The 12,603-nt window shown below is 39.6% G+C and overlaps 1 protein-coding gene across 1 annotated transcript in view; it reads right to left on the bottom strand.

Annotated features, from left to right (window-relative positions):
- The window catches only part of LMBRD2 (LMBR1 domain containing 2), a 44,081-nt gene that overhangs the window by 19,218 nt on the left and 12,260 nt on the right, over window positions 1–12,603 (bottom strand). Inside the window, exons 6-10 of the mRNA XM_008154827.3 lie at window positions 9,563–9,730; window positions 9,012–9,222; window positions 5,432–5,506; window positions 3,924–4,037; window positions 3,485–3,668 (exon numbers count right to left, since the gene is read on the bottom strand). Of these exons, the coding sequence (XP_008153049.1) occupies window positions 3,485–3,668; window positions 3,924–4,037; window positions 5,432–5,506; window positions 9,012–9,222; window positions 9,563–9,730 (752 nt within the window). The remainder of the gene's footprint in view (window positions 1–3,484; window positions 3,669–3,923; window positions 4,038–5,431; window positions 5,507–9,011; window positions 9,223–9,562; window positions 9,731–12,603) is intronic.

Here is a 12,603-nt window from a genome sequence, read left to right as displayed (position 1 = left end):
GGGGTATTTACACTGTTTCAACATATCTCCATGTAAGATACACAATTGCAAAGAAAAAACCAGCAGCTTTATCGTGGAGGAAGCAGGCAGACCCCACCCAACCGAATGATCCCCAATAACGGGACAAACATCTCAGGTGCCTCCTGCTGCGATGGGCGACGAGAAGACAGTATCCCTGCTGCAGTGTTCCTGCCAAAATGACAGAACCTGCACCTAATCCTGAGGAAACGTCAAACTCAAACCCAGGAACCCCGGAAAAAACAAAACTGGCCTGTATTCTCAAAAACATCAATGCCACAAAACAGAGTGAACCTGTTCCTGAGTAAAGGAGACGGAGAGACATGACAACTGACTACGATGCCCGACCTGGGTTTTTTACAGACGTTACTGAGACAATTAGCAAATCAAATAAGGTCTGCAGATAATAGTATTGGTTTGATGCTAATTTCCTGATTTTGACCATTGTACTTGGTTATGTAAGAAAATGTCTTTACTTACAAAAAATACACACAGAAACATTTCTGGCTTAAAAGGCATCATGTCCGGACTCAACTTTGAAAAGATTAAGGAAAAATATATACACAGAGAGAAAGAAAATAATTATGGTCAAATGTTAGCATTTGGAGAATCTAGGTGAAGGATATATGAAAATTCTTTGTTAATATTCTGATAACTTTTTGTTAAATCTGCCTTTAGGTAAAAATAAAAGTTAAAAAAAGAAGAAAGCTCACAAAACTGAAAAGGCGGCATTTCACTTCACTCATTGTACGCTGAGCTCCTGGCTCACTCTACATCTTTTCAACCCTGTTCCCAGCATAATTAATTCCTGGTGATTTCCACAGCCCCATGGGTGATACTGCTTTCAAAACTCTGGTCTTTCACTTCCTCCACCTCCAATGATTCTGTCCTCCACCCTAATCAACTACTCATTCTCTAAGCCTCTGACTGCCAATGGCCCCAACCCTCCCCTGTAATCTCATTACAGCATCCCTGTGTCCAAGCAACACCTTCATCTAGTATTCCAACTCTACTGACTGTCTCTGCCTGGACCAACAGTCCATTTATTCCATCACCTTGTCATTGCCATTTAACACCCATGTCCTTTATTGCTTTCTTTACCAGCTCAGATTCCAGTCTTTGAAGCGAACCATTCCCCAATGTCCCAGTCCTTTTGCTTCCTCCCACTTCCTTATACTTGCTAAACTAGGCCATGCCCTGGCTACCAACTCCGTGGCTACGCTGAGCCGGCACCTGTGGAGCAGGTCACTGAGGAGGAAGTCACACAACTTTGTTGGCTCGCCTCACTTTAAATCAGGCGTCCTCAAACTACGGCCCGCGGGCCACATGCGGGTGTTTTTGCCATTTTTTTTTTTTTACTCCAAAATAAGATATGTGCAATGTGCATAGGAATTGGTTGATAGTTGTTTTTTTTAAAGTATAGTCCGGCCCTCCAACAGTCTGAGGGACGGTGAACTGGCCCCTGTTTAAAAAGTTTGAGGACCCCTGGTTTAAATCCTTCATCACCAGCGTCAAGTGGACCCTGAGCGCTGCCTGGCTAGCCTCCTGCAATCCACCAGTTTTCTCCACGCACAGTCTCCTACGCAACTATTTTGCACCTTCTCTTCTTTCCTCCAAAATCTCTTACTCCCAGAACTTCACTGACAAAACAGAAGCTGGCCAAAGAAAACCTCCCCAGGTTCCCACCGTTACATCTTCTCATCTGCTCAGGTACATCTGTGCCTTACCTCCTAGACCAGTGGTCGGCAAACTCATTAGTCAACAGAGCCAAATATCAACAGTACAACGATTGAAATTTCTTTGGAGAGCCAAATTTTTTAAACTTAAACTTCTTCTAACGCCACTTCTTCAAAATAGACTCACCCAGGCCGAAAACCGACTTCTGTGCGTGGGCCACGAAGTTTCACTCGCACTGTACGTGCGCACCCGCACGTGGTATTTTGTGGAAGAGCCACACTCAAGGGGCCAAAGAGCTGCATGTGGCTCGTGAGCCGCAGTTTGCCGACCACTGTCCTAGGCCTTTCTCTTCACTGCTCGGTTTCCCATTTCATCTCCCCTACACATGAACACTGCCCCACCATTCTCTTCTGTCTCCTCAATGTCTCTCGAAGGTGCATTCACAAATGGCATCTGTAATGTCTCCTGACCCTGCCTTCCTCCTTTGGCTACTACCTCTTGTTCCTTTTATGAGGAAAACATTTTGAGAGTTTTCTATTCTTACTGTTCCCACCTGCTCTCCTTCTTATTTTTTTTAAACTCCAATCAGGCTTTTTATACCCTGACCCGACCTCACCTCTCTGAAATGCAATGGGCAAGTCTTAGTATTCATGATACTCGACCTACCTGGAACATTTGAAAAGGTGCTTTATATACCCTTTTCCTCAAAAGACTTCACTGTCCTAGTTTTCCTATCTCATCGGCCACTCTGTTTCTAGTCTGTTCTGTGGGCTCCTCCTCATCAACCCTAAAGTCTGGAATGCCTCAGGCTTGGGCCTCAGACTATCTCTTCTCTATCCCATCACTTCTTCACTGACTTATCCCCACCCATGGTCCACCTGCCCATTAAGGACACTCTCATTTATATTTGCAGACCAGACTTCTGCTCTGAACACTGATTTCTATTTCCAACCACCTACTCAGCATGGTATTTATATCTTTATGTGTATACTGACTGTTTTTCTCACTCCACCAGGGCAGAAATTTTTATCTTTTCTATTCATTTGATATATACCAAGCACCCAACAATACATAGCATATTTGAGTTCAAATATTGTCAAATGAATGAAAACAAGTGTCACATCATTCCCTCATTTAATTAGGAAAGATCCTCATTGAAGAAGATGTCTGAGAGATTTCTTATGACCACCATTATGTGTTCATACTGAAAACCAAACATACAAAAGAGAGTCATAACCATCTACTTGAATACCTAGGGTAAACAGAAGTTTTAATACTGTGACACTGGTATTTTCATTAAATTCTTCATATTAAACTTGATAACACTGAAGAAAGTGTCATAAATAATCATAAAGGAGAATAGAATAATTATGCTTATTGAGCATAGGTTTTGTAAATAGATTAATAAATGTAAATACTCAAAGAGTACTTCTTACAGGAATATTTTTTGTAATATGTCAAGATTGAAGGAGTTACCCAAGTTTGTGATGTGAAATTACTTAGAATTCTAATTGCTTTAAGTATATATTATATATACAAAATATGCTTGATATAGCACACATATTTTTGCATAGAATTTTGGTCGTCTGTGAAGTAACAGTGCAAAATGATAGATTATATGTCAAATGAAAAGTAAAATAAGTTTTCTTTGGGGGGAAAGTTTACCAGATAACTTGGCGTAAGTCAAATAATACAAATACAATTCAACTTCACATTGGTGAAAATATATACATTTTTCTTCAGAAAAATTATCATCATTAAACTTTGAAATTTGTATCAAATTACATACCAACTGTAGGACTATAAAAATATTGGACAAATCTATTTTCTGGTTCTGGCGATTGAAAAGTGTGAACAAACTGATGAGTAGCACTAGTTTCATTTTTTGCTACATCTTCTAGATAAAATGCTTGTTCCAGAAGGATCTGCCATTGTACTTGAGTTCGACGGTGCCTCTGAACTGAGTAAATAACCTAAGAAAGAGAACAGGGGTATATCTGTCAGGGTTCTGACCCAACGGTGTTCAACTCCCCGTTAAGGAGCATGTTTTGGTTGTTACAACAATGGGAAGTGCTAGTGGCATCCTGGATGGGGCCAAGGAAGTTAACATTCGGTGGTATAGGTAACAGTTATGCTCAATCAATAATTCTCCCTTATTTTCTGTGGGCAGTAATTATAAATCTGACTGAAATATCATTAAATAATATAGCTTTAATTAATAAAGTTACCTGTTTATGTAATTTCACCAGACTTTTTTCACTTGGATAGGCATTATGCTTTTCATCAAAATCTTCATAATCATCCATGTTCCTACCCATTTTTTCCTGATACTCTGTAGGGCACTAAAAGGAACAAGTAGATTTTTAAAAATCTTATTTGCAAAAAGGTAAACATTTTATTTTTATTAAAAATCTTTTATTCTGAGGCATTTCTAATTTCCTCAAAAATATCTTCCTTTATTGTCATCTCTAAATAGTTGGAGGTTTTGTTGATAACATTTTTTTGAAAATGTTTTAAAAGCTGCATTGAGTCCTGGACAGTGGCTCAGCCGGTTGGAGTGTTGTCCCGTACACCAAAAGGCTGTGGGTTCACCCCCCAGTCCGGGCATACACCTAGATTGCAGGTTCGATCTCCAGTCGGGGTGCATACAGGAGGCAACTGATCAATGTTTCTCTCTCACATTGTTGTTTCTCTCTCTTTCTCTCTTGAAAAAAATAAAATAAAAGATGCACTGAGTTTCTTCTTACTCTATTACATGAAGCACCTAGTATTTAAGAGGATTTTTCTAGGTAAGCACCTAATGAAACTGTCAGTTATTTTCCCAGCTAAACAATGAAGAAGAATCACAACAAATGCAAGATGTTGAATTTTTTAAAAGAATGGTATAGAGCAGTGGTTGGCAAACTGCGGCTCGCGAGCCACATGCAGCTTGCGAGCTGCGGTTTGCTGCTCTGTTGACTAATGAGTTTGCCGACCACTGGTATAGAGAAACAAATACATGCCTTACAGTTATCTGCCCTGCTATTAGTCATCTATTATCTATATGAACTTGGACAAGTTAGTTAACTTCTCTGAATAGGTCCCAAAAGGTATCAAATATGAGATAAATGATTAGAGAATTGATTCTCATGACTATTATCTTAGCCAACAGAACACTAGCTAATTATCAGTATAATAAATTTAACCTATAGGAAAAGAGATAGTTCAGTGATTCTGTAGCTGCAGAGAAGATATTTGGGGAGCTTATGTGTTGAATAATCATTTTTGAAAGTACATGAGTACTCTTAGTGCAATAACAATACAGTAAAATCTGAATTGTATGGCTTCTTATATAAATATCGTGTTAAATATCTCATAATGTCATTTATTTTAGGAAGCTGATCAAAACAGATTAATTCCCTCACTTATTTTCTTACAGGAGATATGCCTTTAGTGACCACATTCAATGACACTTCATCACTGTGCTGTGGCAGTTGTTTGTCACGCATTACTAAACGTGACCTCTATATCCACATTTCAAAGCAAAACATTGCCAATAATTAATGACAAACTTGTAATGCAAAGGAACAAATTCTATGTACACATTACTACTGATTTATGGTCAGTATTTCCATAAAAATGAAAAGCAGTTGCAAAGACTAGAGTCATAGGCTGTTTTCATACTTTCCTGATGTTTTTATTATAATATAAAAAATTATATTTCAAAGGAAAATAGATGCCTGTATGATTTAATTACCTTTTTAAGTATTGTGTCAACACATTTTCTCAATGGGTGGTTATACTTGATGCTTTCATTCACTTTACGAACCTCCTATACAAATAGAAAAATGAAAATATTTCCATTTCTATACATTGGCTGTTTCAAATCAGAATGCTCTAGGTACTATATAAATATAAATATAAATATAAATATATGTATATATATATATTCTCACAAGTTTAATTTCAACTCAAAGTATTTAGCATTTACATGAAGTTCCACTCACTGAATAAAAGTTCTTAAGAACACAAGTGAAAATACAAAGTTATACAAAGTGGGGCAAAAGTAGGTTTCAGTTGTGAGTTTAATACAATAGTTAGTTAATAATAACACAAAAACTATTTCACATACTCACAACTGTAAACCTATTATTGCTCCACCCGGTATAATAGATCTCTGTATATCCTCACACTTCTTATTACCTTCTAGGTTTATTCTCTTATCATTTTCTTACTTGGCACACAAAGATGGATAAACATCATAAAAAAGTCACGAAGGATCAAACACTCTTTGCAGCCCTGAGAGAACAGGACTATGCTCCTTTAGCTTGCTTATCAACTTAATTATCTCATTATCTAAAACACAGTGAGGAAACCAGAGGCAGCAGAACAGGTACCGATGTCACGAAGCACAAAGCACCCACCCTTTCCAGTGGGAGAGCACACAGCTCATGATTCACCCCAGGTCTGTCTATCAAGAGCACTCACAGGCCCGCACTGTGCAATGTGTAAGGTCACCCCATCCCACACCAGAGAGGGGGGTGGGAAGACAGGGCGTCATAGCTGTTTGACTAAGATGAGAGTCTAGTGATAAAAGAATTAAATAAGCGATTTTATGAGTATGAAAGGCATAAAGGGGATAGGGAAAGGAATCTTTAGAACCAATAGTTCTAAGAGAATCATAATATTCTATAATTTTAATAAAATTTTGTTAAAAGTTGGAACTACTGTTCTAGATAGAATAAACAGCATGTACAACGGCTGGGAATCAAGGAAGAACCAACCAGAAAATTAAAAAGAACATTCTGATTGTTGGGTAGAGAATGTCCTTAAGGGATACAAAACTGGAGGCAGGAAAACCATCTGACATATAAAGTTATGAAAAAATATTTGTGACTCTATGACAAAAAATTACTCCCATTAATATATGGAGAGCTCTTGCAAATCAACAGGAAAATGGAAGAATGCAGAAGAAATGCAATTGGCTGATAAATGTTGGAAAAGATATTCAAGCTCACTAAAAACAATTATGAAATTTTAAAATGAGAATAATTTCCTCAAAAAGTCATAAAAATAAATGTGGGGAAACAGGTCTCTATACACAGTGAAATGTGGGAGGTAATTTAGCAACACCCATCAAAACTTGAAACATGCAGACCCTATGAATAATCCGTACCGAAGGATACTGCTCCTGTCAAGCCTACTGAGCTTGAAAACGCATTATCCAGATAGGAACGGTGAGGAGAGCTGTACAACTTAGTGTGGGAGCTTTCATGATGGACTGATTATTACATAAGAAGCATGAGTAGCAGTCAGTCCATCAAAGGAAGGGGCAAGGATATTCCACACAGAGGGACAGCATGTACGGAGGCCTTGGAGCAGAAAGGAACAGTTTCACGGAACCAGAAGTCCAGTGTGGCCCCGGGGACAGGAAGAGTGAGGGCCTGAGAAGCACTGGGCCGGCTGAAGAATGACTCCAGCAAAGCACTTCTGGTGCCCTCAATGACACTTTATTTGGAGGTCCATGAGTAAAGGCTAAACATCGGGGTAACGAGATGAGACTTAGGTTTTTAAAAGGTGCTGGAAGCATCATTATATTACAATTTTTCATTACTACGCCGCCTTAAAGTTTTCTTGACTTGTTAGCAAAACTTGAATATGAACTAGTTATATATTTACATCTGAAATATTACATATTTCCTTTACAGTCTTTCATCATATTAAACCAAAATAAGTACTGAAACAGTTAACTATGGATATTTGCTATATTTGTTACAGAAGTAAGTTTCCTTCAAAAGTTTATGACTTTTACAAAGTGTGGAAGGTATTTGAAATATTAGCTTATTTTCTTCACATAAAATAACATAACTTTGAGCTCTGACATTACTGTGCCTAATCGATTCTTTACTACGCTGGCCAGACAGCATGCATGAAGTCAGGCTAACAGGCAATTTTAGCAGAAATAAGTAGCTATTTTTCCCTCTCCCAAATCTTCTTCCTTGAAAAATGACAGAAGGTAGAAGTAACTTCTTTGGCCCTGTAGCAAATACCCTTTGAATAGTTTGACATGGCTTATAAATTTTATTAATGCTTCAAAGAGAATAATAGACACACGGATGTAGTATACATTCACTTCAGAGAGAAACATAAAAACACTAAACTGGTTTTTATAAAACTGCATTTGGAAGATTTTATAGGTAGCTGAAAAAATATAATCACTAATTACAAAAAATAAAGGTGATTGAACTTCGTGGTCTGTTATAAGATGTATTCAAACCAGTGTGCTTTCCCTCAACGTACACTATTCATATTCTCGTTCCATGCTCTACTCAGCACACCTCCACCAGAATGATCACCCTACACACAGAATCATGGCTCCTCCCTGCTTGCAAGGTGCAACAATTCCTCACTGCTTTCAAAATGTGACAGTCAAGGCCCCATTACCTGGCAACAACATGTTTTTCAAACCTTACAAACTTTATCTTTCCAACACAAACCTTATACTCAATTAATGTGGTTTTAAAACCTCCTGATATCTGACCAGGATGAAGCCAGTTAAAGAATATTCTACCCATCCTTCCAGGCCCAGTTCATATTTCACTCCTCTGATCACTATTCAGAAGTGAGACCTCTCTATACTAGAGAATTTCCTTTGTATAATTCACATCACATTCACCATCTATAATAATAAAAGCATAATACGCTAATTAGACCAGACATCCTTCCAGATGACCTTCCAGACAAAGCCAGGGCTGTGAGGGAAGCCTGGGTCCCGGGTGCCAGAGGGAAGCCGGTGACGGCAGCCAAGGGAAGGAAGGCCTATTCTTACACGAATTTCGTGCATCGGGCCTCTAGTATAATATAATGGACTGTACAGTTCTCCAGTGCTAGATAGCTAGTATCCTAATGGAGAATGAAGTAGGAATTAGCTGAAGAGAGTGGAGAAAAGAGCATCCCAAGAGCTTGGGAATAATATGCTCAAAGAGAAAAGAGGCAATGAATGCAGTGGTTAAGAGTAGGGGTCAGAGGCCCAGCTGGCGTGGCTCAGTCATTGAGTGTCAACCTATGAACCAGGAGGTCATGGTTTGATTCTCTGTCAGAGCACATGGCTGGGTTGTGGGCTCAATCTCCAGTAGGGGGCGTGCAGGAGGCAGCCAATCAATGATTCTCTCTCTCTCTATCTCTCCTTTCTTTCTCTCTGAAATCAATAAAAATATATTTTAAAAAATTAAGAGCAAAATTTAAGTCTAAAGTCCATCCGTGTGCTAACAACAAAAACAAACTGTGTATCCAAAAGGAGCTACAGCGTGCTGATTGGAAGGTTTAAACTTGCTTACCTCCATGACATCTTCTAAAGTCTCTTCTGCGTCTGCTTTCTCTGTCATCAATTTGGCTGCCTTAAAGTAAGTTTTCATAAGTAGATAACCTCTTTTTGCTCCATTCCAGTATGACCGAGGGATTTCCACCAAGCCATACCCCAACAGTAACACAAGAAGAAATAGACCCCATGTGTTTGCAGCAGCGATCCCAATCGTCTGAAGCTGGTTCCTAAGAGGACAGAAGCAGATAGCTGTGATAAATTTTTCCAATAAAATGGTAGAATGAAACCATCTAGTGTTAAATGGTTTTTCAGAGAACAATCACCCTAAAGGACGGCTAACATTTTATATGAAAAAATTAGACCTTCAAATCCTCAATTACCCTTTTAGTAACAGTGAATGTTATTCCATATTTTTCTTCTTAGTAACATGGATTATTCAGATATTCTTTTTGAGGAATCTATAAAGCATATAATTTGTTATGTTTCTTGATGAAATGTGTTTACACCTACAAATACGAGATAAAAATTTTATAAAATGAAAATATACACAGAAACAACGTTTCTTACCATTCTAAGTGCAGATGTGGGTTTACAGCTACATAAATTAGAAATGCTCCAAAAATCAGCAAGTAGGTGCCATAATAGATTGCATTCTCAATCAGTGCGGTTTTTATCTTTCCAGTGATGGAGAACCCTCCTGATCTTGCATATGACTGCATAAAAGGTAAGAGAATCCTAGACAGTTGGAAAAAATATGATTAAAAACACTTGATATGTCTTTGTAATTTCAAATACCAGAAATATGTGAATCTCAATTTTATTGTACAGTTCTTTTCACAAATGTGATTTTGAATAATTATTAACACCAAACAAACTTGAATATTTTTGTAATATTAAATATGGGGGAGAACAGAGCACATTCCTGGCAACAAAGAGGCCACAGTAACTAGCAGAAGATGTAACAGTGAGTGAGTTATGATGAGTCTAATAAAAAGACTTGAAAGCCTTTATGAAGAGCTTGGACTACATCCAAAGAGTAATGAGTAGCCATTTTCTTGACCCGAAAGGAGACATGATCAAATTTAGTTTCCTAAAGACTGATAAGGCTGCAACATGGAGAATGCACTTAAGAGGAACAAAATTGGAACTATTTGTGTGGTAAAGAGCAGGAAGGGAGAAGACTCGTTATCAATGCACTAATTTTGAAGTTCCTAGGACACATCCCCAAGGAGCTGCACAGGAAGTAGTTGGCTATCCAGCTTCTTAATGCAGGAGGCAGGATTAGAAATACAGATAGATTCCGAGTCCTCACCATATCAGTGGTACTGAAGTAACATCAGTACATGAGTTCTGGAAGGGTGAGTAAGGAGAATGAGAAGCAAAGAACCGAAACTGACCCCTGAGCAATAACTAGTATTAAAGGAGAGGTAGAAAAGCAAGAGGAGGAGAGGCCAGCAAAGGAGACTCAGCCAGAACAGCAGAAAGGCCTGGAAGAAAACCAAGGAGTACGCATGGCGTAGAAACCAGGAGAAGCACGTTTTAAGTGCTGCCGAGAGGTCAAGTAAATTAAGAAAGGTGTGTGAGTAGAAAAATGGGGGCAGAAAAGAGTTCAGTGAGTTGAGGACAGAGGAAGCAGAGAGCAAACGGAGGCACTAAATCAGACAACTCATTTAAGAAGTTTGGCTGGGTAGGATAAACTATGATATATTCATAAGATGGAATATCCTATAGAAATGAAAAAGAATAGTAATACACATCACACAACAGAAAAGAATCTTCCAGATATATAAGCAAAAAAGAGAGGCAAAACGTAGACTGTATTCTTGTGTTTCTAAAGTTCAAAAACAGGCAGAACTCATCCACGGTGAGGGAAGTCAGAATTATTGTTCTCTTCGGGGAGGGAAGCCTGGGAGGGGTATGAGGGAAGCTTCTGGGGACTTTGTCAATGTTCTTTCTCGTCGTCTGAGTGCTGGTTACGCGGGTGTGTTCACTTTGAAAAAAAGTCAAACCAAACAAAATCTGTGCAGTTTTCTACACTAATTTATACTTCAATTACACAGTCTCCAAAAAATATATAACTGTGATAAGGAATAAATCATTGATGTGGAAGATAGAAAGTTGGAGAGGGTTGGGATTTGAGGAACTTTTTTTGTTTATTTTTTATTTGTTAAGGGTGAGAGAATTGTGCTTGCTTTGCCCAAGCACAGGTGAGTACAGGTAACAAGAGCTGGAGGGAATGGGTCCATATTTCAGGAAGAGGGAGTAATTTTAAGAGAGGGGAAGGAAGGATAGGGAGAGAGGTGGGGAGATTTGTTGGTGAGAAGCTACAGAAGCTGCCGTCTGATGGCTTTTATCTTTACTGTGAGGTTGGCGGTAAAGATGTTCAAGGAGAGAAGGTAATGTTTCCAGGAATGAGAGAGAGAGTCACAAGGAACAGCAGAGGCTTGAAATGACCGATAGATTTGTTGTGAGAAGAGCAAGCAGACTGGAGAAACACAGGAACAAAGTCTGGCAACGCTGAGGGCCCAGCTGAGTCCAATGAGCATCCATTTACAGGGGCACGACTCTCCTCTGCTGCCTGGGTTTGCTCTTGCAATGTTTCAGACCTCTCGTTTTAGAGCCCAGTTGCCTGCCCACTTTTTAAAAAGTTCAGCGGCAGTGAAGTGTGAGTCTGCAGCAGAGCAGAAGGCAGTGAAGTGTGAGTCTGCAGCAGAGCAGAAGGCAGTGAAGTGTGAGTCTGCAGCAGAGCAGAAGGCAGTGAAGTGTGAGTCTGCAGCAGAGCAGAAGGCAGTGAAGTGTGAGTCTGCAGCAGAGCAGAAGGCAGTGAAGTGTGAGTCTGCAGCAGAGCAGAAGGCAGTGAAGTGTGAGTCTGCAGCAGAGCAGAAGGCAGTGAAGTGTGAGTCTGCAGCAGAGCAGAAGGCAGTGAAGTGTGAGTCTGCAGCAGAGCAGAAGGCAGTGAAGTGTGAGTCTGCAGCAGAGCAGAAGGCAGTGAAGTGTGAGTCTGCAGCAGAGCAGAAGGCAGTGAAGTGTGAGTCTGCAGCAGAGCAGAAGGCAGTGAAGTGTGAGTCTGCAGCAGAGCAGAAGGCAGTGAAGTGTGAGTCTGCAGCAGAGCAGAAGGCAGTGAAGTGTGCATCTGCAGCAGAGCAGAAGGACAAAGCTCTCGCAGGTAGAAACAAAGATGTGGAATGCGTCGCAGGGCAGTGAGACCATGGCTATCATTAGGGCTATGCCGAGAGTCAGGTAACACGATGACCAAATGCGGACCGAGGGGACGTTAACATTGAGGAAATGGACCAAGAAGTGGAGCCCATGGAGGAAAGGCAGAGGCTGGGCTCAGCAGAGATCCGGGGACGATGGCCTTCAAAGAGCAGTTTCACACAGCAATGGGGCTGGGCAAAGGCTGAATGGGGTAGAGAAGGTCAAGAGAGAAAGCAATAACTAGAAGGGAACAGTGACAAGGAAAATTATTCTTTCTATTTTCTATTTATTATTTGTGTTTTTCTTTTCATTTCTCTTCTTTTAAGATGGGAAAGACTTAAATAAGCAGAAAGGGAAAGGAAAAATTTGAAGGAAAAAATAAGTAGCATGAGTAAATTCTAAAATATGAA

Source organism: Eptesicus fuscus, chromosome 4, assembly GCF_027574615.1.
Source record: "Eptesicus fuscus isolate TK198812 chromosome 4, DD_ASM_mEF_20220401, whole genome shotgun sequence".
NCBI lineage: Eukaryota > Metazoa > Chordata > Mammalia > Chiroptera > Vespertilionidae > Eptesicus > Eptesicus fuscus.
The sequence above is the reverse complement of the archived record's forward strand: the minus strand, read 5'-3'. Positions and strand labels throughout refer to the sequence as shown.